The sequence below is a fragment of the Eutrigla gurnardus genome (genome assembly GCF_963514095.1).
Source record: "Eutrigla gurnardus genome assembly, chromosome: 15".
In the NCBI taxonomy this organism is placed as follows: domain Eukaryota; kingdom Metazoa; phylum Chordata; class Actinopteri; order Perciformes; family Triglidae; genus Eutrigla; species Eutrigla gurnardus.
In genome coordinates this window covers 21,662,203-21,686,014 of record NC_139938.1, presented here as the reverse complement: position 1 = coordinate 21,686,014, position 23,812 = coordinate 21,662,203, and the positions used below count along the sequence as shown (strand labels likewise).

General features: G+C 41.1%; 3 protein-coding genes across 3 annotated transcripts in view; 1 reads left to right on the top strand and 2 right to left on the bottom strand.

The window, feature by feature from the left end:
• fam53c (family with sequence similarity 53 member C) overlaps positions 1–23,812 on the top strand; it is a 157,946-nt gene that overhangs the window by 119,557 nt on the left and 14,577 nt on the right. The window lies entirely within an intron of this gene.
• Positions 4,187–10,458, bottom strand: cdx1b (caudal type homeobox 1 b). Its single transcript, XM_084028073.1, has 3 exons — positions 9,857–10,458; positions 5,206–5,354; positions 4,187–4,463 (listed from the first exon to the last, which is right to left on the bottom strand). Exons 1-3 carry the CDS (start codon positions 10,350–10,352, stop codon positions 4,230–4,232), a joined length of 879 nt encoding a protein of 292 aa, XP_083884199.1. The 5' UTR covers positions 10,353–10,458; the 3' UTR covers positions 4,187–4,229.
• taf9 (TAF9 RNA polymerase II, TATA box binding protein (TBP)-associated factor) lies at positions 18,136–23,288 on the bottom strand. Its single transcript, XM_084028562.1, has 7 exons — positions 23,213–23,288; positions 19,968–20,049; positions 19,719–19,855; positions 19,321–19,455; positions 19,163–19,244; positions 18,862–18,975; positions 18,136–18,552 (listed from the first exon to the last, which is right to left on the bottom strand). Exons 1-7 carry the CDS (start codon positions 23,246–23,248, stop codon positions 18,392–18,394), a joined length of 747 nt encoding a protein of 248 aa, XP_083884688.1. The 5' UTR covers positions 23,249–23,288; the 3' UTR covers positions 18,136–18,391.

Genomic DNA, 23,812 nt, shown 5'->3' with positions numbered 1-23,812 from the left:
GATACCTAGCTAACTGGATACCTAGCTTAAGATACCTAGCTAACTAGATGCCTAGCTAACTGGATACATAGCTAACTGGATACCTAGCTAACTAGATGCCTAGCTAACTGGATAACTAGCTAACTGGATACCCAGCTAACAATCCAGACGTTCTGTTCCTGGTGAGCTGTGACATCACTTTACAGTCCCACTGACTGTCACCATGACAACTAACAACAACCACCATTTTATTTCTGCTGCCGTCTTTACGTTTATCTCACTTGATTCGTGTTCAAAGCCTTACAGAAGCAGGTCCAACCTGATCCACTGGGACCCGGATCCAGACGTGACCATATGAAAGTAGAGAGGTTTCATAAACTCGAACCGTGTTCCTTGTAGGTCTGAGGTGGTGAAGTCGTCCACCGCTGCTATCAGAGCTCATCACGCCTCCTCAGCAAACATGTCTGCGTCTCTGTGGTGAAACCACGTTTACTCCGTCCAGCCCCCCAATAAACTTTATGGCGGTGACGAGGCTGAGCAGCGCCGCTCTCATTATGCTCTGTTTACCCAAAAATGAGACCCGAACGCAGCGGTTGCTCCTCACGACGCCGATGTGTTCGGCCTCGTGATTATGATGATCTCCTGTTTGAGAAAAACACTGTTTAAAAATGAGAGGGGCTTTATAGACATTAACGCTTTAAAGTGAATATGTTAGTTTGACATTGTCAATGTCACATGCAACTGCAAGGATGCACTGAATTAATCTGTTATGCAACTCAGCAGAAAGTGTAAATACTGACATGTTTGAATGCACCAGCTGCAGCTCGAACGGACCGTAAATTTACAAAACTGTTTCATCAAATGTCTAGCGAAGCTAACGGGGCTGCATTTACACTAACTCCTAACGTTAGCTTTAGCCAGCGTTCTTCATTTTCTTCACATTTTGTTGGCTACATGTCTAATCGTAATCACCGGTGATCGTCACAAGCGACATGCCGCTCAAGAGGCAACATTCTTACATTATACAACTGGACAAGAACGGTTTTCTTTCACCCATTTAACTCACAAGTTTCTGTAATTACTTATAGAAATAGAACGGTGTGTTTCAAGATGGGAAGACTTAAAAACAAGGTGGAGGAAACCGAAAACCAAGATGGTGAAGACTTAAAAGCAAGATGAGGACGATCAAAAACAAGATGGGGAAGACTTAAAAACTAGATTGGGAAGACCAAAAACAAGACGGGGAAAACCAAAAACAAGAGGGGGAAGACTTAAAAACAAGACGGGGAAGACTTAAAAACTAGATTGGGAAGACCAAAAACAAGACGGGGAAAACCAAAAACAAGAGGGGGACGACCAGAAACAAGATTGGGAAGACTTAAAAACAAGACGGGGAAGACCAAAAAGTTCAACTGTAGACTTTATACAGTCTACAGTTGGACCATAGATGGACCGGTAAATAGAGGGATCTGCCCTTCAGCTCCGGTCCCTCTGAACCACATCGGTCTGGTACAATGCCAGCATCACTGCTGACGCTCCCTTTGACTTCACTGGTGGACTAGAACCTGAGGTACTCTTTCACTTGGGACAGCAACTTAGGTCAAACTACCAAAACCTTCAAATCAAAGCCCGAATGTCTCAGCAACGGTTCACGGAGGTTTTGCCGGTTGTTGCTGGATCTCAAGCTTGAAACTATTTTACAGCCTCAAGTTCAAGACGGCTGTGTGTTGGTCTGCGTGACGATCCGACTCACAAAGCTGATAGTCTCTATCAGTGGGGAGATAGTCCTGTTGTTGGAGGCAGACCAGACCCAGAAGGACAAAGGTCTAAGTGAGGACACACACACACACCTGCACACCAGACACACACACCTACACACTGCAGCAGATCCCCAGATCCTGTTTGCCAAGAGTTCCTCTTCGCCCTTTGGACGCCACACCTCAGCTGGCAAACATGCGTGGACAGTTGTCTTGTCTTTCCTCGTTTATTTGTTTCCTTCCATCTTTCCGTTTTTGTTTAACGGCGGAGTTTTCTTTCTTTTCTTGCTGGAAACAAAAAGCCTCTTCTAAAGTGTTTTATGGGAACATGTTGGTCTCATGTCACACAAGGTCTCTGCTGCCTTTATGTCTAGATGACCTTATTTGCAGTGTTGATGTAGCAGCTACAATGTTAGCGTAGCCTAGCATCCATCAACCAGACTCCATTCAGAAAACCAGCGTTTTAATAGTAATTATTTTGAGGTCTTGCAGACAGACCTAACAAAGCATGACTTCGCACCTTTTAATGATCACTATCATTATGGAGTTATTTCAGCATCCTTTTCATCTGGTTATTCATATTAAATCACAGATAAATAATTTATTCTGGGTTCCTCCAGCTGTGGTAAACCTACTGAAGCCCACGTGGGTCTTGCTAGATCACGTGAATCCAGCTGAAATCCACCGAGCACCTCTGGATGATGTCATGAATAATGGTAATTTCAGCAATGATGGAGGAGACCTGGTAGGGGTCTACGTGGATGGAAGCCCCCAACAACCAAGAAGTGATGTGACTCTAATGTGAGTTGAGTGTGAAATAACATCAGCAGTCACATCACATTTTAGTTTTAATACACTTTAAAACATCACACAGGAGTTTAATTAAACATTAAATGTTTTCATTTTCAGAGCGTATAAAGAGTCATAAATGTTCAGATATAAACAATTCAGCCTATTTGAAAACATGAGTTGAATTCACTCAACAAACCATCTCCTCTCCGGAGATGTATGAAGACAACAAACTTGCTGTTGTTGTTGTGTCTTTAATACAAGTTAAATTAAGTTCTCTGGTCAGTTAAGCTTCCACTTTTTAACCAGCTTCAAATGTACAAATTACATTTATCGATATAAACATGATGAAGTCTGAGATCAAAGTCATTTACAAGATATTTACTGTATGTGGAGCAGAAAACACACATGGAGGCTGTCGGGTACATTTAGAAGTGATGGAAGAAGTATTCAGATAATTTACTGCAGTACAAGTACTACTACACCCTGTAAAAGTACTCCACTACTAGCAGAAGTACTACTACCAGTCTGATTGGTTCCCAGTCAGGAAATGTTAATAGTTGTTGGTTATTTTGGTGCCACTGGTTCTGGAAGTAAAAGGCTCCTTCTTATATTCTATTTTTGTTGCTGAGGGTCATGGGTAATGTAGTATTTCGAGCCGTCCACCAACCTGAGGGACAGAACATGATTTCAAAGTTAAAATCATGGACACATGATGACTTTGTTCACCAGCTGTTAAACGGTTGCTGAACGCATGACTTCCTGTCTCTGTGCATCGCACCACGTCGACATCAATTAGTTATGTACGACTGCGATTCTACAAAGCGACAGCAGACAAACTCTAGCTAAACGATCATCCCAGAGCGGAGTGTTAGCCCATTCAGGCTAACGTTACGGCACATACTTAGCAGAATGTTAGCGTTAGCTAGCAAAGCTAGCACTGTTGTCGGATTTACTCATCGACACTCGCCGACGGCCGTCGTTTCGTGTTGGTGAGTTTACGATCCCGTCGGTTCGATGATCTAAATAAAGCCCTGAAGTGAACCGGCATTACAGGAAAACCTCCAGAATCAGCAGCTTGTCCAACTTCCTTCGTGTTGGTTCCTGATCTCATGGACACTTTTATTATCCTTCATCGGAGACATAACATTTCTTATAGAAGCAGGAGAGAGATTTTCATTTTAATGCATCATCAACAAGCAAAAAAAAATAAAAAATTCTGGAAATTGGATTTACTCTGAAAATCCTCTTTTTTAAGTAGCTTTAGAGTTAAAAGAACAAATATATTCTGCGTACTGTCTGACAGCATCGTATATATTCTGGACCTTAATTCTGTTTATTTTTTTATGGCCGCATCATTCCATCAAATGGAAATACTCAACATGTTATTTTGGTATATTTGTGCTGGAATTAAGACACGAGTGATGTTTGTCTGCACTTTAGAGTCTTGTAGTTAGTGAAATGAAGTCCAGCAACCAAACATCTGATCACTTTGAGGATTTATCTGCATCAACGGTCTGGCGGGAGAAGAACCACTGTTGCCGGGGGGCGATGCCCGTTATTTTCACATTTTAAACACACTTTGGCTTGAAGGTGGCGGACACGGAAACGTGGCGGGATGTGATGAAAAAAAGAAGTTTCTCAGTTCTTTGAGGGGGATTTGTAGTCCGGATCAGCGAGATCAGCGTCCAATAAAAGGTCTCCTCAGTACTCCTCTTTGATGTTCAGTGGCAGGGAGGAAGGCGACACCAGCCCGTTGCTGCCGCTGCTGCTTGTCACCATGGCGACGCTGCTCCCGCCGTTCCCGTGTAGGAGGACGCTGCTGCCATTGCTGCCTGCGGGCGGCGTGGGTGTCGTCGTGGAGGACGCCGGCTGCTGGAGCTTCTTCTTGTTGATCTTGCGCTCTTTGGCTCGGCGGTTCTGGAACCAGATCTTCACCTGGAGCGGAAGAAACGCTGCGTTTAGTTCCACCATACTTAACTCTACATAGAACAGCAGTAGGACAACACTGAGCTGTTTTCAGTGGTCATGTGACAAGCTCAAAACAAAATGGTCATTGTTGTTAGTTGGTTGTCATGGTGACTGTCACAAATTGGCTCAGGGAGTTCACACAAAGGTTAGACTTAAAACCAACTACAGTTCCCTAAAATGAACAATTTTTGGGAGCAACCAGGCTACCTAGCTAGTTGGTTAGATATCTTGGTAGCTGGTTAGCTAAGTATCTAGTTAGCTCGGTAGGTTGGTAGCTAGTCAACTAGACAGCTACTTTGCTAAGTATCTAGTTAGCTCGGTAGCTTGGTAGCTAGTTAGCTAGGTATCATGTCCTCCAGGGAGGTGGAGGACCATTAGACTCCGCTCAGATGCTCGACTCAGTTTCTGTAACCAGTGTAGTATTAAAGAATGACTAACTAGCTAACTAGCCAGCTGTATGCTAGTTAGCTAGCTAGCTTGCTATTTCCACGGCTTAAATTAGTCACTTGTTCCATAAAAGGAGGTGAACAAAGGCGTCTGTCATGTGACAACATCAGTGTTTCTGAAATCACCACGAAATGTTTAATTAAAAAATGAACAGTTTCACATCACGCCATTGAATCTCTAACCCTCTGTGCTTCATATAAGAATGTTAATAGAAATAAATAAAAAGTGAGTAAAGAGAGTCGATAGAGGTGTGTTGGCATACCTGTCTCTCTGACAGGCCGAGCGTCGTGGCGAGCTCCGCCTTCCTCCTGATGGTGATGTATTTGCTGTAGTGGAACTCTTTCTCCAGCTCCAGACGCTGGTGGTCCGTGTAGACCACCCTGTACTTGTCTTTAGTCCGCGTCTTCCCGTCTGTAACACACAGAAACGTAACCGTTAAGTCACTTAAAGACGCTGAGAGACATCAACCTTCTTTAAAGTCTCACCGAGTATCTGACTATGCTTTAATCTGCATTTTAATTTTGTAATAAAAGATGAAATGGAGGACACATTAATGAGTTGAGTCATCTTGGGTTCATCTAAGAGAAGGTCTTAACTAGCATTAACTCTAGCCAGGCCTGCTAACCTTACCATTGTATGTTATCGCAGAAAAACACTGTTTAATCCATTCATTATTGTTTTCTTTTGGTTTTGTAAAGGCTAAAAAAATACATATTCCTGCAAACTCTTTTTAAAAGTAGATTCACTCAATTCAAGAACACGCCGAAGCATCCAGAACCAGCTCCCAAAGCAGCGGTAGCCTGCAACTTCACCAAAACACTTTTGAAAGTAACGCTAGTTACTAGTTAGCCATGCACACTAACATAAGCAGTGTATGTTATCGCAGACAAACATGGTTTAATCCATTCCGTTTAATGTTCTTTAGGTTTCTAAAGGCTCAAACATCCGGAGTAGAATGGGACAAAGCAACTAACATTAGCCTCAACTCTGATGTAGCATTTAGCATCCAGAACCAGCTCCCACACAGCGGCTGTAACCTGCTACCACTCCACATCATAACGTAGCCAACGTGTAAGTGCCTTGAAAGTCGGATTAGTTCCCACCTGGAAAAACGTCACCTGAACGCCACCTTGAGTTGGAATAACAACTCGTAAAGATGGCAATGATTTTAACACGTCATAAATGTTGGGTTGATGGTGAGAAACTTTTTATTAATTCACGTATTACAAACATAAACCAATAATAATTAATTTGCTGCTGTCCAGAGTGACAGATTAGTTAGAAAAGTTTTACCTTGATCACAAGTCAGCTAACGGTAAAATAATCATATTTAAAATTTGGGACAAAATGATGAACAGTATGAACATGATGCATCCAGTGTTCACGTTGTTTCCTAATCATGACTTAAACATCGTGAACATAGAAGTTGGAAGTATGACTTCCCAACTTGGGATTTCTTTACACTTTTTCTTTTGTAAAAAAGACTTTAAAATAACACGACGTGGCACAAAATCACACCGACTGTTAGTATGTAAAAACGTGGAGGAAGCGTGTTTTATATTATACGTGTGAGTTATAAACCATTCACATAAACCCACGTTCCTGGACCGACTGACGGTCTTGTGTTCTCACCTGGACTCAATATTCAAATAGACGAGCTGCTGCCGATGGATTTGCATAAATGATATCTTCTTCTGTTCACTTTTGGACTCAGAGTTCACGTGTTGCTGCTAAAACTCAGACCTAGAACTCACAGATGGTTCAGTTCTAAAAGTCTGATATTCTGGTTTCTTATTCCTAAAACGGCAATATTCCTGATTCCAGAAGTTCCTCTGTAGTCTGGGGTCCCAGGACCGAGGATCAGATGTTTACAGAGTATAAAGACCTCTGAGGCAAATTTGTGATTTTGGGCTATAAAGATGAACACCAATTTAATTGAATAAAAACCCTACTCATGAATGTAAGAAAAATATCGACATATGGTCTAATTCTGAAATGGAAGATGAGCTGTTTCAAAGTCACTATATCACTGAATAATAGTAGTTAGCTGATCTGAGACCAGAGACGACAAACCTACGGCACTCTGACACTTTCTGGTATAATTCAATAGGGATCGGGATCTTGTTGCTGTGATGTTGTAAATGCTAATCAAAACAACCAAAACTGCCACGAGAAACATAAGAAAACTACGACAGCGTATCAGGGCCACTGTAGAAAAAAAAAAAAACACGAAGCCAAGAGGGGGGCAATATTCAGAGAAACAAAGGGGCAGATTTGCTACTTTATTACGAAGCTAACAACCAACATTTATGCTAGCTAACTTCCCATGAAGGTACATTTATGTTTATGAATCCATCACAACATGTGACAACGCCTCGTTAAGGTCCTTAGGGTGATGATGTTGATGCTTATTGTTGGTTTTATTTATATGAGGCCACATTGTCATCTTATGGGTGTTTATTGATCAGGGGAGGTTGGGCTAAGAAGCTAGTGGTAGCTTTCACTTGTTGTCATAGCAACGGCAAACATCCGGTGTTAGCGGAACAAAGCAACTTGTTTATATCGGCTATGACAATAAGTGAAAGCTACCGCTAGCATCTTAGCCCAACCGCCCAATCAATAAAGCATCATTATAAACTCCCAAATGTTCCACTTTTTCCCATGAACATCGCCCCCCTCTCTCGGATCTGTTTTTTTTTCCTACAGTGGCCCTGATTCGCCGTCGTACAAACTAAAACCTAACAGAGAATAAACCTGTGGAAGCATCAGAGATGCTGAGACGTTGAAGTGAAAGCTGATTAAAAGGCGCTCAGCTCTCGTTAACACGCTCTGATTCCACATTAACACTAAACACACACGGCGTCTGGCCTCTAATCCCTCCAGTTAAAACTCAAACATTTTAGTTTGGGGAGGAACATCTGTCTGACCCGTCCGCTTTCTGCTTCATTTGTCATAAAGTCAAAACCAACAGTTTGATTCCCCTGCGGCTGCTAACGCTCTAATGAAGGAGCGTAAATCACGAAGCTCTCTGCCTGAGACCCGGTTACTCATTCAGGGGCCTAAGAGACACCAGGCTAGCAGTTCCCCCCGCTTCCAGTCTTTGTGCTAAGCTAAGCTATCTCATTAATCCCCTTTCACACACAGACAAGAAGCGAAACTACAACCTCCATCACATATCCAGGGAAAATTCTTTTCAGCCTAAAACTGTTGACACTCCGTTTATTTCCTTCACAAAATATTAAGATCTGTTTTAGAGGCCTGAAGATTTTGAAAACAGAAATATTTGGGGAATCCTTGAACAAGCATAATCTTCCATCATAAATGTTTTTACTGCTTCCGCTCCTGTTGATCACCTCACATTTATCTTCATTTATCACCGCGTCACATCACAGCTGCATAATTAATGACCATAATTACCACGAGGACTCTTCGACTTGCTTCAGGTAACGTTCACAGATCAGTGCTCATACATGTACTTTAATATTCAGATTTATGATATATTCTTCACATCGCAGGTCGTAACTGGAGATACTTGTTTATGATATGAATGATTCTCCTTGACGTCCAGCAGACTGTAAAATACTTAGATGTTTAACTGTTTATGTATGTGCAATAATACTTATGTGCACTATATTCTATGATATTAGGACCTCAGTAGCCTACTACTATACCTCACAGCAGATACTATATACTAATACTACATACTAAATAGACCGTATGGTTTTATATAAAAACATAACAGACATTTGGTGTCATTTTATACTTTCATGCATATTTGACTTATGTCTGGCCCTTTGTCTATTTATGAGCTCATGTTTCTTTCTTTTTTAAGATGAATAAAGTATTCTGATAATAATAATAATAATAATAATAATAATAATAATAATAATAATAATAATAATAATAATAATAATGCCGCTTCTTTTCTCTCCACTTAAACACTAAAATTTAAAGGTTCTTAAGTGGGATTTCGGCTGCACCTTGTCGGATAAATCAGGAGGTGATAGAAATCACACACACTCTCGGGTCACACGACACACTTCAAAGTGCCGCCGTCTCGTGTCTCCTCCGCCCAGAGACACGCGGAGGACAAAGCGTCCCGCGGGGGACATTTACATCACAACGGCTTCACAGCGCCTACAAACCGGCTTCACACGTTTGATCCGCAGCGGGACGAGGACCGAGGACCCAGGACCCAGGACCCAGGACCCAGTGACCCAGGACCAGCAACACCACATTTCGGAGGATCGATTATCAGCTCAGAGCTGCGGCGGCGTGTGGAGCATTCATACCCTTAGCTCCATTTATACTTGTTGCACAAGAATAACCATCATATTTAAAAGTGTTTTATAGTAAACTTAAAATATTAAGAAAAAAACAATCAAAGATATTTAAGGTTTACGATGTTAAATAAATAACCATAAAACAGAAAAAACGGTATTATTATTATTATTATTGGATCTCTTTTCTTATAATATTAAATGTATAAACCTGGATTAAAATGAAAGTGGTGTGACTTCCGGTTATCTGAGACATTTGAGTATCACTGTTTCATATCTGCCTCATATTAAAATGTTTAACTGCTAATGTTGAACGTTTTACTTCATTTAGAAAACAACTATTAATGAGGAATGCTTTTTGTGATTTCCAAATATAAAACGTGTTAAGCATTTAGAAATATTAGAATAAAGAACAGAAAGTTGATATGAATATGATGTTTAAATGTGTGTTGTTGCAGATCATCTGTAGGGAGAATTAAATATAATTACATATAATTAAATGTATTAAATGTAAAGAATGAAATGTAAATAATTAAATGTAAAGTATAACAAAGTATGTAAATAATGACATGTAAAGTATTTACAGAATTAAATATAAACTACTTAAAGTACGACATGTAAAGCGGGTCTTACTGGGGTTGGAGGGCGGAGCGGAGCTGCGGCGGATCCAGTCGTACGGGTTCCTCCTCTGCGGGGATCCGGGGCACAGCTGCCCCGCCGAGGCGTTCAGGGACGCGGGCAGCAGTCCGGACTGTCCGGGGAACTCCGTGGGGCTGTACCCCATGGAGGGCCCCACCACGCCGGGCACGGTGGCCCCGGACGGAGGCCCCCCGGCGGCCGCGGCTGCAGCTGCGGCCGCGGCGTAGTGGTGCGACGACCAGTCGTCCCGAGGGGGCGGCGGGTAGGCCGAGCTCCAGCCGCCGGGACCCGGCCCGGGCTGCTGGGCCGACAGCGGGTCGTTGCCGAGGCCGTGGTGGTGGTGGTGGTGGTGGTAGCCCGGGAAGTCCGGGTACTGAGGCGGGGCTGGGAAGTTCTGCGGGCTGAGGCCCAGACCCGCGTGTCGGGTCACCGGGTTCTGGTGCGGGTACATGGCGGGGTCCTTGTCCAGCTGCAGGTAGCTCACGTACATCTTTCCGGGTGAGGGGTCTCCCTCAGCATACTGCGGATCCAGCCTGCCTCTCTCTTACCTGGTCTCCAGGTCCACGGGGTCTCTACCTGTCTCAGGTCCACGGGGTCTCTACCTGTCTCACCTCCACCTGTCCTCGCGCTCTGCACCTCCATCAGCTGCAGCCCGTTAAAAGCTGCTGCGGTCACATGGCCAGTTTTATGGCTCCGATCTCCCTCCCTTCCTCCCTCTCTCCCTTCCTCCCTCCCTTCCTCCCTCTCTCCCTTCCTCCCTCCCTTCCACCCTCTCTCTCTCCCTCCCTTCCTCCCTCTCTCCCTTCCTCCCTCCCTTCCACCCTCTCTCTCTCCCTCCCTTCCTCCCTCTATCCCTCTCTCCCTCCCTTCCTCACTTCTTCTTCTTCTTCTTCTTCTTCTTCTTCTTCTTCTTCTTCTTCTTCTTCTTCTTCTTCTTCCTCCCTAAACTGCATTAAACGAATCCCCAGCAGGTCTACCTGTCCAGCCCCCCCCCCCCCCCCCCCGGACTATTAGCATGACAGTCCGCCGCTGCACTTCAAAGGCTTCCTTCAAAGGAGGAGACACTAACGAACAAACGAGCAAGTCAGACTGACGGCAAGTCACTCACTACTACTATATATTTATTCCGCTTATTTTAATTTCTGTCCTATTATTATTATTATTATTATTATTATTATTATTATTATTATTATTATTATTATTATTATTATTATTATTTAACAAGACATAATAATTTCAGTAGTAGAAATAACAATGTAGATATTATTAATAAAAAATAAAGTGGCCTGAATGTCCATTTAACATGATAATTATAATTAACCTGGAAAGGAAGCAGCACATTAAATATATATAAAATAAAAGATAAAAACAATAAAACTATTAACAATGATTTATTTTAAAAGCATCCAAATTATTTTAAACTTTGTTCAGCATCAATGAAAACATTTAAATGTGTTTAAAATAATTGTAAATGTAGTCGAGGTTTATATCACAGTTTATAGAAGTGATGACTTCATTGAGTTAATTGAGTTTATTTATAGTAATAATAATAATAATAATAATAATAATAATAATAATAATAATAAGTGACCATATCAAACCTTTTCATGTGCTGTGAACTTTAAGGAAAATGTTCCTGCAAGAACATTTTTTAAGTGATTAAAACAATAAGATTAAAAAAAGAAAACTGAAAAATGTTTGGTTATTTTTATTTTTACTTGCTGAAATGTGTGTTGGAATGTGATGAAGTTCAATTCTGAGGTATTTGTACTTTACTTTACTTGTATTTACTTCTACTTAATTTTACTTCATACTTCTACTTCACTGTCTCAGAGAGAAATAAGTTTATTGGGTCATTTTAACTTAATGAAGATATAACTGAAGCATTTTTCATTAAAAAAAAATGAACTGATAATAATTATTATATATTATTAATATATTATTATTATTATTATTATTATTATTATTATTATTATTATAATTAATGGTGCCTGTAAAATATTAACTTTAATAAGACAACTTTTGTGTTATAATGGTCATATAGATTATTTCATGTTTAATTTAGAGACTTTTTAAATTTAAAGAAAAGCAAATATTATATTGTTTTATGTTTAACATGGAATCTGGTTCAGAACATAACTTTTTTTTTTTTTTTTACAGAACACAGACACGCACACACACACACACACACACACACACACACTGCAGGAAGGTCACCCAGAGGTCACCGTCCTGGACAGAAAGAGTTAAAGAACGTCGAAGGAAAGTTCATCGCCTAAAGCAGCAATAATCAATATTTAACGTGTTAATAACAACGAGCTCTCTGATGATGAAAATACACACAATCTAAACAGGCAAGGCAGATAGATAGCCAGGTAGCGAGTTAGCTAGGTAGCTAGTTAGCCAGGTAGCGAGTTAGGCAGGTAGCTAGTTAGCCAGGTTGCGAGTTAGCCAGGTAGCGAGTTAGCCAGGTAGTGAGTCCTTCTCTGTAGTGGGCAGTTAGGCCGAGGGACCATCAGACCCGGACCACACACCAGCTCTACAGATCTCTGTAAGCAGTGTAGCATTTAACACGGTGGAATTAGCACTAATGTAGCCGCTAACTCTCGACCGTCTGTTAAAGTATTCATACTTAACACCTCCGTAAAAGCAGTACTGTTGTACTGTACTTAAGTAGGATTACGAGATACTTGTACTGTACTTGAGAACTCATTTTAATCTACTGAATGCTTCTTCTTCATGTCAGAGGGAATATTGGACACTACTGCATTCATCTTAACTTTAATAACTTTCACATTTAACTCCGATATGATAACAAATATATGATTAATAAATAAATGATGATGTAAGATGTTATTCATCGTCAGGACGTCGTAAAGAAGACAAGTAAAGAAAATATTTGTACCTTGTTGTATTGCTACTCTTACTTGAGTAAAATACTAGAGTACTTCAACCCTCAGTTGTTGTAAAAGTACACAGTCTCCTACATGTACATTTACACAAGCTGTCTTGTGTTCACATGTTCAAGTACACAGCGGCGGCCATCCGACACGACGTGAGTCAACAGTTTTATCGTCTTTACACAAAGTCTTGGAGATCGTCCGTTATCTGGAAACCTGCTGCGCTCCAAAGACGGAGCCTCTTTACAACTTCTGGGAAGATTTCTTATCAGCTCACAGACTCAAATCCACCGCTTTTATTCATTATAGTTATTATTATTAATCCCACAACGTCGTTGGAAAAAGACTTTAGAGAAAGTAAGTCTGTTTTAAGGTTTTCCAGTCTCATGTTGCTGTTCTGAGCTCAGTCAAGGTTTCAAAATGTTGAAAGTATTTTTGTGTTTTTATTCTCAGTACGAATCACAAAATACTAAATTGAGTTGCTTTAAATACAAACTGATGCCATTGCTTTTTTAAATGTAAATTCAACAAATTCTCCAAACTTAAATTCAGAGAATTCATATTTAAATCTAAAAAATGTCAAAAACAAAAATATAGAAAATTGTGTTGCCTTAAATTAGAAAATGTAGTGAATTTGATAAATATAAAGTGTAAGTATTGAAGCTGTAGATACATTTTATGAATATATATCAAAATAAACATTTAAATTAATTTCATATTCAATTTTTAAAGTCTTTGCCTTAATTTTTTACATTTTTAAGAACATTTTTGTTTTTAGAAACAGAAACAAATAAAACAATAAACCTTTAATCTTCTAAAAAATAATGAAAAATTATTATAATTAACAATTTAATTATTTCTCATTTCTCACAATAAAAAGTTTCAGGATGTTTTGTTTCATTCTGCTGCTTCATGTAGATAAAATTATATTTTAGTGTTATTCATTTTATCTCTAGACATTGATGGTGATGGAGAGTACCTACGTACATTTACTTCAGTTTCAATTTGGAGGTACTTGTACTATATTGAAGCAATAAGAAACAAATGCTCGGATATGTAATGTGCTGCAAGAATCATTCTGGAGACATTTGGTTTTATTATTGATCTATTTCTGGAAGTTTAAGTTGTTTTTTTTATGTATATTATTGTCTTTTTCCTGCTTTCATTATGAATGTATGTAATCTGTTGAGACAACTCACACATGGTGTTATCCTTATTTCTGTATGTCTTTAGTTGTAAATGCTGACGGTTTGCACAATAAAAAAAACAGTAGTAGTATAAGAAGTACTCTGATATCCTGTTACAAGTAAAAGTCTGAACTGAAGTCATTAAATAAATATAATGGCAAAATAAAACACAATATTTACCTCTGAGATGTAGTGAAGTTGTACTTTTTACTGCACTGCATTTATTTTAAATATTTAGTTTGTTACTTTACAGATTCAGGTGATTTTCAAACTAAATATGATCAACTAATAAATTATATTATTATTGTAGATTAAACTACTTCACAAGCTGCAACACTGAAGTGATTAATGCATCAATTTAATAATTATAATTGATTATAATATATATTATTTTACAAGTACTTTTACTTTTGGTACTTATTTTATTTTTGATGCTTCTGTACTTGTGAGATTCTAAATGTAGTACTTTTACTTATGACGGATTATTTTCACTCTTGTATTAGTGTGGATACGGTTTGTTGGGGGGGGGTTGATGAGACAGTAAAGAAGACAGACGGACAGAGTTCAGTGTGTTGTCCTGTAGCACCGCCTGCAGGCTTGTCTGCGTATTACCAGGCCAGTTTATGTGCTACTGCTAACGTTAGCATCCGTTAGAAATTAGGACCAGATACACCCATTAAAAAGATTTGGAGTCTTGTACATAGAATGACAGGGGTGTTTCAGCAGGCAGCAATCCCTGTCCTTCACTGTGATGGAGCTGTAGCTGTAAATAATAAAGAAAAAGCAAATATGCTAGTTAAACAATTCCATAAAGTACATAGTTCTAACAATGCAAATAGGAGGAGCCGATGTGAAGTATTAGGAAAGCAACTGGATAAGCTGCAAATTAATAGTGATAATTCTGATGATATCAATCTGTTTTTCTCACTAGGAGAGCTACAAAAAGCCACTAATCAGGGGAAAGATACCTCTCCAGGTAGGGACGGATTGGGGTATCAATTATTTAAACATTCTGGAGAACTGATGGGGGAGGAGGTGCTTGCTCTAATAAATAATGTGTGGGAGAGGGGATGTCTTCCTAAAGAATGGAAACATGCAGTAATTGTTCCAATTGTGAAACCTGGAAAGCAACCTGATAACCCTAGTTCCTATAGACCAATTGCCTTGACCTCTGTCTTATGCAAAATCATGGAACGTATGGTAACGGATAGGCTTGGGGAAAAGCTGGAAAAAGTGGTTATTTTGTGACTCATCAGAGTGGATTTAGGCAGGGACGTTCAACAATGGATGCTGTCTTAAGTTTAGACATGGACATAAAGAAAGCCATCGCAAATAAGGAAGCAGTTGTAGCAGTCTTTCTGGATATAGAAAAAGCATATGACATGCTTTGGAGGGAAGGGTTATTAATTGCACTTTATGACGTTGGAATCAGAGGGAGAATGTTTAACTGGATCAAAAACTTTTTATGTAACCGTCAATTCAAGTGAGGATTGGAAATGAAATTTCAGATGAGTTTGAGGTGGAGAATGGAACCCCTCAAGGAAGCGTGATAGGTCCGCTTCTTTTTAATATTCTGGTTAACGGCATGTTTAGTGGGGAAAGGATTTGGTTTTTCATTATTTGCAGATGATGGGGCTATCTGGAAGCGAGGGAGGAACCTCCCCTACCTGTTTAACCAAATTCAAGGTGCGTTAGAGAAAGTGACTGAGTGGGCTAATGATTGGGGTTTTAAAATTTCTACAGATAAAACTAAATATATGGTGTTTGGAAATAAGAAAAGTATGCCGACACAGCAAATACAACTGTATAATAATAATCTTGAAAAAGTCAAGTATTTTTAATTTTTAGGAATGTGGCTGGACGAAAGAATGACAGGGAAAAAACCAGTTGAAATGGTTTCGTTGAAGTGTGGGAAAATAATGAATGTCCTTAGGTGTGTGGCTGGTTCAGACTGGGGGGCTGATAGAGAATCAATGATGATGATCTACAGAGCAATGATAAGATCAGCTATTGACTATGGAAGTATGGTTTATGGATCAGCAGCTCCGTCAGTGATCAGTAAACTTGACATCGTCCAAGCAGAAGCCCTAAGAGTGTGCTGTGGAGCATTCAGTACAACTCCAATATCAGCATTACTGATAGAAATGGGGGAGATGCCGTTAGAAATCAGGAGACATAAACTTGGTTTGATATATTTAATGAAGCTCAAAGGACAAAATGAAATGTTACCAACAAAAAACCTTCTAAGTGAACATTGGGAGTTTATGGGAACATCAAAAAGGATTAAAACAAATTTTGCAGAAAAATTAAAATCTGTGGCGCAGGAAATTGGAATTGTGGATATTAGTGTGTGTCCTCCAGTGTGTCGTCCAGCTGTGGCTTCATGGTTGGTTCCATTGTTGACCTAAAGCTTTTGAATAAAAGCAAATCAAGGACGTCAGAGGTCGTAAAGGAGGTAACAGTCTGGCAGCAACTAAAATGGGGAAACCACCTACAAATTTATACAAAAGATCATGAGAGTGGGAAAGTGGCAGTTGGTATTAGCATACCTGAAATCGGATATAAAAAAGGATACAGAATATCAAATCATATGTCAGTCTTCACAGCAGAAATGGTGGCAGTTCTGTTGGCAGTAAGATGGGTTGAGGACAATAAACAGGGAAATGCAATCATATGCAGTGATTCAACAGCAACCTAAACTACAATAAAAGAAGCGAAATCCAAGTCCAGACCTGATTTAGTTGTAGAAATTTTACAATCTTTGTTTAGAATCCACAAGGCAAGGTATGAGGTGGGGTTTCTTTGGGTTCCGGCACATATGGGTGTGAAAGGGATTGAGGAGGCGGATGAGATGGCAAAGAAGGCGGTGATGGAGGAAAGTGTGCAAATTCAGTTGCAATATGGGGCACCAGAGTATAGTGAAATAATAAGCAGGTCTCTAAAAGAGGAGTGGCAAAAGTCTTGGGAGAAGGAAAGGAAAGGAAGGGCATATTTTTCAGTGCAGGAAACAGTAAGTAAAGACAAGTGTACTTACAGGTGCAGTAGGAAAGACTCTGTAGTAATCTCGAGATTGAGACTTGGACACTGTGGGCTGAGGAGTGGGTTGGCTCTGATTGGTAAACATCCTGATGGCAAATGTGAGTGTGGAGATAATGAGACAGTGAAACATGTACTACTCCAGGGCAAAATATACTCCAGTCAGAGAAGGACTCTCTTCAAGAAACTTGGAGCAGATGGGGAAACCGTTTTTAACATGCGAACGCTTCTAAATCTCGATTCTTGGGTTAAAACAAAGAAATTGGTGGATTATCTTCACAAAGCAGGATTGTACAAAAGGATTTGATGTAGTTCTTAATAACTAACTGTAGGGGCAGCATTACGCCAAAGCTGCGTCTAGTCTGCCTAACTAAAGAAGAAGAAGAAGAAGAAGCATCCGTTAGCTTCCTTAGCGGGTGTGTCCGGGCTCCGGGTCTGTCCAGGTTCCGGGTCTGTCCGGGTTCCGTCTATAAAAGCTCATTGATCACCCAGATCACATGCAGCTGGTCGATCAGTGACGCTGTGGACGTCATCAACTCTCAGCTGTTTCTGAAACTCTCCACGGAGAAAAACGACTTGACCGTAAACAGCCTAAAACCGGCAACAAAGACAGACCCAAGCAGACCGTGCTCGACGCAGAGAGACCGATAGTTAGTAGTCAATATGAGAGCGGGAAAAGTGGAAGACGTCTCTGAATAACTGCGACGGAGGCTTTTATACCGCTTCTGCTAGTTTAATGAAAACCGGCAGGCAGAACGCCAGCAAACATACCGTAAACCACCCAGTATATGCGCGACAAGTGCACCGCGCCTTTTCATACTACCGTAAATCACCCAGTATACACGCAACAAGTGCACCGCGCCTTTTCATATTACCGTAAATCACCCACTATAAAGGCAACAAGCGCACCCCCATTTTTCATGCTACCGTAAATCACCCAGTATAATGCATTAGACTATTCAATTGTGACCTAGTGGTCAAAGTGGGCCGAACTGTTACCCCAAAACCCAGCTACATAGTGAACTGTGCCACTACTTGTAAAGCTTACATACTGACTATGAATGAGCAAATCTTTTTTAAACATGAAGATTTTACATGGATGTTCCTTTCATGCAGTCTGTGAAAAAAACAGCTTTAGTTTTTCTTTGAACACGGTTTATTGTAAATCAGTTTAACATCAGAGCGCCAGTTCAAACCCATAATCCAGCGTTACCGGTCTGACGTGAGACATTCCCACAGGACTTCTCTGGTTCAACAAATGTTCTAGAAAACTAAAACTTCAACCAGTTCTTAATGATGTGGATCAGTTCCTGGTGAGAACATTAGCAGGGTTCAAACTAGTTTTTTGTAGTTTTAAGGATGGTTAAAAAGGAGATTTAATAAAAGAGCCATCTTCTGTCACGCCGTCATAGAGCGTCATAGTCGTCGTCATCTTCGTGCTTCCTCTTCAGCGAATCGCTGCCACCGGAGTTCTGTGACACCATGTTGGTGGTGATGAGGATGTTCTTGGAGCCAATCAGAGACGGGTTGATGAGGACGTTTGAGACGGCGGGCGTGGACGGCGTAGCTGTCGGGGCAAGAAGAGCAGTGAGGGTTAAACTTTCTGTCAGTCTGTGAGTTCACTGACGGAGACCTAGACTGGGATGGTCCTTTAAAAAGGGGGTCCGGACTGGGATGGTCCTTTAAAAAGGGGGTCAGGACTGGGATGGTCCTTTAAAAAGGGGGTCAGGACTGGGATGGTCCTTTAAAGGGGGTCATCTCATAACTAGACTGGTATGGTCCTTTAAAGGGGGTCAGAACTAGACCTTGGATGTGAATGCAAACACATTAAACTGGTATCAGACTTTAAAGGCGTGACTAGGAGGAAAGCTCTTACTGATTTTGGTTGTGGCAGTCTGGGAGGGCGGGGGGATCTGCACTGTGAACCTCTGACCCGTCAGAGACACCGGCGTTCCCACTTTGGTGGTGATGGACTGGACAGACGGCGTTCCTGAGGAGGAAACAGGCAGGAAGTTAAAACCAGCATCACGTCTGACAGATCAACTGACGTTTCAATTAGAGGCCTACATTTCCCAGGATTCCCTCTAACAAACAGTGTGGAGCATGGTTGCATTGAAATGGATGAAATTAAGGACAGCAGGACTCTGGTTGACAGGACTCTGGTTTACAGGACTAACCCAGGGTCGGCGTACTCGGTCTGCTGGAGACGGCGCCGACACTGAGGCGAGGCACCGTTATCCTGCCGGCGGACGACGACACCTGGAAGGAAAACCGATAACAGAGTTGGATTGGGGACTAAAAAGGAGAAGTGGATCAAGGTCTAAAGTGTCTTCACCTTCTTCTGTACTGTCTTCAGTCTGTAGTTGGGCGCCGTCAGGCAGTAGCGGTCCGGAGGAAGCCGGGGTCCGGTGTAGGGTTTGATCAGCGGCAGAGGAGTCTGGTTCTTCTGCCTCGCCACCTCCAACAGGAACTGGAAACACAGCAGGATAAGATAACGTACACACCGGAAGCTTCGGCTCCCCCTAGTGGCCGCTCTGACAGTTACACTTCTGCATTATCCCTCTCTACATTTTCAACGGTGGCATTTTTAACGTCAATAAATCATTGACATCCCGACTTCAGAGAACCGTCTGCTCCAGCAAAGAGAGGCAGGATTTAGAAGATCCAGACGACCCAGTAAACCAAAGACCTGTTCATTAGATCAACGTTAAAGCAATGCCGCAGGATGCTTACGTCTCGTGGCGGCGGCGAGGTGAACGACTGGTCCATGCGGCACTGGATAGCCAGCTTGATGTCGTCGGCGTCCACGCTGGACTTCTTGGCGTGCGTGGCGTAGATCTTGGCGTCGTCGATTATGGTCGTCACGTATCCTGAGAAGAGAATCGGCGAGTGAGTGAAACCTGATGACGGACTTAATTCTCTTTTTTAGAACAAATTATCGTCTGGTAGGAAAGCACAAAATACACACACAAACACACTTACTGTAGGTGAACTCCAACATCTGGTTGATGACTCGAGGCTCGTACTCTGTGATCCCCATGTCCTTCAGGATCTGGATCATCACCTGCCGTTCAGATCCACCACAGACAAGTCAGTATAATAATAATAATAAGACTGGGGCCCGTTCCAGAAAGTAGTTTTTTCTGAAAGTTTGTTAGTCCTGAGAAGAGGGATACTCTGAGTTTTCTGTTCCAGAAAGAGAGTGAACTCAACCTTTAGGTCAGTTACCATAGAAACAGTCTGTGAACCTAACCTGGGGCCTGTACTACGAAGCAGGATTTGGGCTTAGCGAGGTAACTTAAGCGTTAACCCTGGGTTTTCCGTCCTACGACGCTGGTTCACTTCTTACCGTGGTAGATCGCCATGGTAACTTATGCTGTGGAGCAGGTTATGTTCCTGATAAGAGATCAATGTGTAGAAAAACACTGCCTACTGACCAATCAGCTCTCTTGGTGCGCGGATGATTTAAAAAAAAAAAAAAAAGCTTGGTGGATCGTCAGAGGGTCTCTTGGGAGAACTAGAGAGTAAAGAAACCGGCAAAAACCCTTTTGTCTGTGTCTGACGATGTTTTATATGAAAGATACAGATTCTCATCAGAGGGAAAGACTTTTCTTTGTCAGCGTACAGCCTACTGACCACTTTGAATTATGTTTTTATATGTATTTTATTTGCTCCAAAGTCTGTTTTATGTCATGAGGCTGATATTGTCATAAACCACGTTATAAGAATACATCTAAGCAACACATTAATTATTTTAAAGTTATATTTTTTGGCCTTTTAATTGCAGAAGGACATCGTGAGAGTTAAAGGGACGAGAGAAAGCGACGACATGATTAAAAAGGGGCCGCAGGGCGGATTCGAACCCAGGACCGCTGCAGAGAGCCTCGTAACATGGGGTGGAAAACTCTACAACTGAGCTATCAGCGAAGTCAACATGCTCATTCAATCAGTCAGATCTAGTAGTGTCCTTGTGATGGGGCATATTATAGTACTACCAATACTATTACTATGACTTCCGCATTCACACAGTCGGCGAGTCTTTGCCAGCTGTCCTTCCTGCATTTGGCAGATGAAACTGTTGCCTGTTTTGCCTGTATTATACGTTTAAATTCTTCGTATTTCTGTAAGATTACAGTTCGCTCCTCGTACGTGAAATACGCCGCTCCGCTGCCGTAGACTGATCCATGTATGTGATTGGTCAATTGCTTCAAACGCCGCCTCTTTCATGTGCACGCGCTCATAGCTGGACAGGTAAACCCTGGGTTGAGTTAACGAGTTGATAACCAGCTTTGTGTGACCGCACACCAATCACATATCTAAACAATATCCTCCGACATTTTCAACATTGCAGAGCTCTTTAGATTTTTTTGTGAATGGGAGTTTTCTGAAAAAGGACATTTCTTTGTTGAAATAGACGCTTATATTTACTGTTTAATATGTGAAATATGATTAATATCATATGCCTTAGTCTACATATTTGTGCAATATACTTATGCTTAATTTTCAGCTGAAGCCACTTTCATTTTCTGCCTCCGGGGATTACACCAACATGAAAATTACTATTTGATCATTGCGCTACTTTGTGAACAATGGGAGTTGAACCCGTCGCCTGCACCGTAGGCAGCGTTGCTAACCGTTACACCACAGTGTTGCTTTGCAAGGCTGAAAATTAAGACTTATCACCTTTAGATCAATCGACTGTTTCATTCAGTTATACACATTAAGTCGGGCCGTAAACGTCTTTCCCCTGCCAACTATCTCTACTTTGATGCAGTCACGTTGGTCCGCTTTCTAAAGAAGAGCTTGTTTTATACATAAACACTCAGTAATATCTAATAACACTCTCCTGGTTGCCATAGTGAATCGTAGTATCGGAGCTCCATGATGATGGCTTTGTAGAGTCGGCAGGCACACGCGTAACTCAAGAGTTTACATCCTCAGTGTTGATTGAACTAATTCAGAACAGCTGTTCTGGAACCGAAAACTCAGAGTTGGTCAACTCAGAGTTCAGGGTTAGGTTCAGAGTTGGTTGAGCCTGCTTTCTGGAATGGGCCCCTGCTTTACTGACAATAATAATGATGGTTGTTATTATGTAAACATTTGCACGTGTGAACATTTGTTGAAATTTAAATATAACATTTCACACAAAAATCTCCAAATAAATAGGAAATCATTTTGTTATTTCATTATTAATTCAGACATTTATAAAAAAATAAATAATCACACTTTTACACAGGAAGTAAAAGTAAATAAAAATACTACAATTGAAGTCTTGCATTCAAACCTGCCTATAGTACAAAAACAGTATCTACACGTAGTTAAAGTAGTTGCAGTAAAAGTACACAAACGTAGTTAAAGTAAAAGTACACAAATGTAGTTAAAGTAATTGGAGTAAAAGTACACAAACGCAGTTAAAAAAGTAGAGTCACAAACAGTCATCTGGAGATACAAGGTTTCACCTGGACAGGAAGAAACTAAACTTAGTAAAAAAGTGCAACAGTAACCTCTGAGGTGTAGAAAGTAGCAAAATATGTAAATACTCAACTAGAGTACAAGTACCTCGGAGGGAGTAGAGCAGTACATGTACGTGTATTTAGTTATATTCCTCCGCTGCTATGATGAGAAATAGCGTTAAAATGTGTCGCTGTAACTGATAATACCGGCTCATAATACGGCTGATAATACCGGGTCGTTGAGTCTGAACGGACTGTGAATCCGGATGTTTCACATTAATGTACTATGAAGAAACAAGTGAACTCAACATGGTTCGTATTAAACTCGGTCACCAAATTCACCGCGACACTTGCTACTTAACGTCCCGGTCCGGAGCCGGTTCCGGTCTGTGGCCAGTCCCGGGTCCAAGTCTGGAGCCGGTTACAGGAGTTTCAGTGTCTGAATGACCGGACAAGAGCAGCTCGAAGGACCGGCGACGTTACTCTCATTCAACCGGAGACAAACATTTATCATACAGTATATGCGCGCGTCAACACTCCCGGCGGCGCGCATCCACAGGCTAGCGGCTAGGCTAACATGCTAACTTTCGGCTAATGTTGTGAACGGCAATCCGGCACTAACGTTAGCCGACTAGCTACCCGCCGTTAGCAGGTTGATAACTGTGTCGTCTGTTGTGGTTAAGTGCGGCGTTTCAACCAAACCGGGACCAGAGTTAATTCAAACTGCGGTTGGGTGACGACCGGAGTCTGAAAACCAGGTTTTAACAACGATACCTGAGCGTCTTTCGGGATGGTCTTCGGAGCAGACATTTTAATTTTACCCGTAGCGCCTCCAGCTTCTTCTTCTGTAGTTAAGTGAGGGCGGCACAGAGAGCTGAGCTGCGTGGAGCGACGCCTGCTGGTCGGAGCCGATTAACACAGCGTCCATAATCTTTCTTTCTTTCTAGTATTTTGGCGTTGGCTAACAACTTTAAGGTGCATTATCGCCACCTACTGGTATGGAGTGTGAATCAAATAACCTTATATTAAATCAAATAAAACAAGACAAGACACGACAAAATAAAATACAATAAATAAACTAATCATAATCATAACACATTTCTATCCAAACAAATTAGTTACCCTGATAAAATGCCAATATAATTTGATAGCACTCATTTGAATTCTTTTGTAAAATATCTATTAAATCAATACCTTTTCTTTTCTGAATCTTGTCTTCTTTCATCCTCATACCTCTCAGTGTAGCGTCCATCATAATGAGAATACAGACATATATAGAAGATAAGAAACGTGCTCAGATATGTAATGTGCTGCAGAAATTATTCTGGAGACATTTGGTTTTATTATTGATTTTTTTTTCTGGAAGTTTCAGTT

What these genes read in the sequence shown, in the direction of transcription:
- taf9 (XM_084028562.1), bottom strand. Translation starts at nt 23,248, where the DNA reads ATGTCTGCTCCGAAGACCATCCCGAAAGACGCTCAG. An exon ending in TGAAGACAGTACAGAAGAAG is followed by an intron (nt 19,245 to 19,320) that starts GTGAAGACACTT and finishes TTTTCCTTCCAG; the next exon opens with GTGTCGTCGTCCGCCGGCAG. An exon ending in GACTGCCACAACCAAAATCA is followed by an intron (nt 18,553 to 18,861) that starts GTAAGAGCTTTC and finishes TTGCCCCGACAG; the next exon opens with CTACGCCGTCCACGCCCGCC.
- cdx1b (XM_084028073.1), bottom strand. Translation starts at nt 10,352, where the DNA reads ATGTACGTGAGCTACCTGCAGCTGGACAAGGACCCCGCCATGTACCCG. An exon ending in CGCTCCGCCCTCCAACCCCA is followed by an intron (nt 5,355 to 9,856) that starts GTAAGACCCGCT and finishes TGTGTGTTACAG; the next exon opens with ACGGGAAGACGCGGACTAAA. An exon ending in TCGGCCTGTCAGAGAGACAG is followed by an intron (nt 4,464 to 5,205) that starts GTATGCCAACAC and finishes CTTCCGCTCCAG; the next exon opens with GTGAAGATCTGGTTCCAGAA.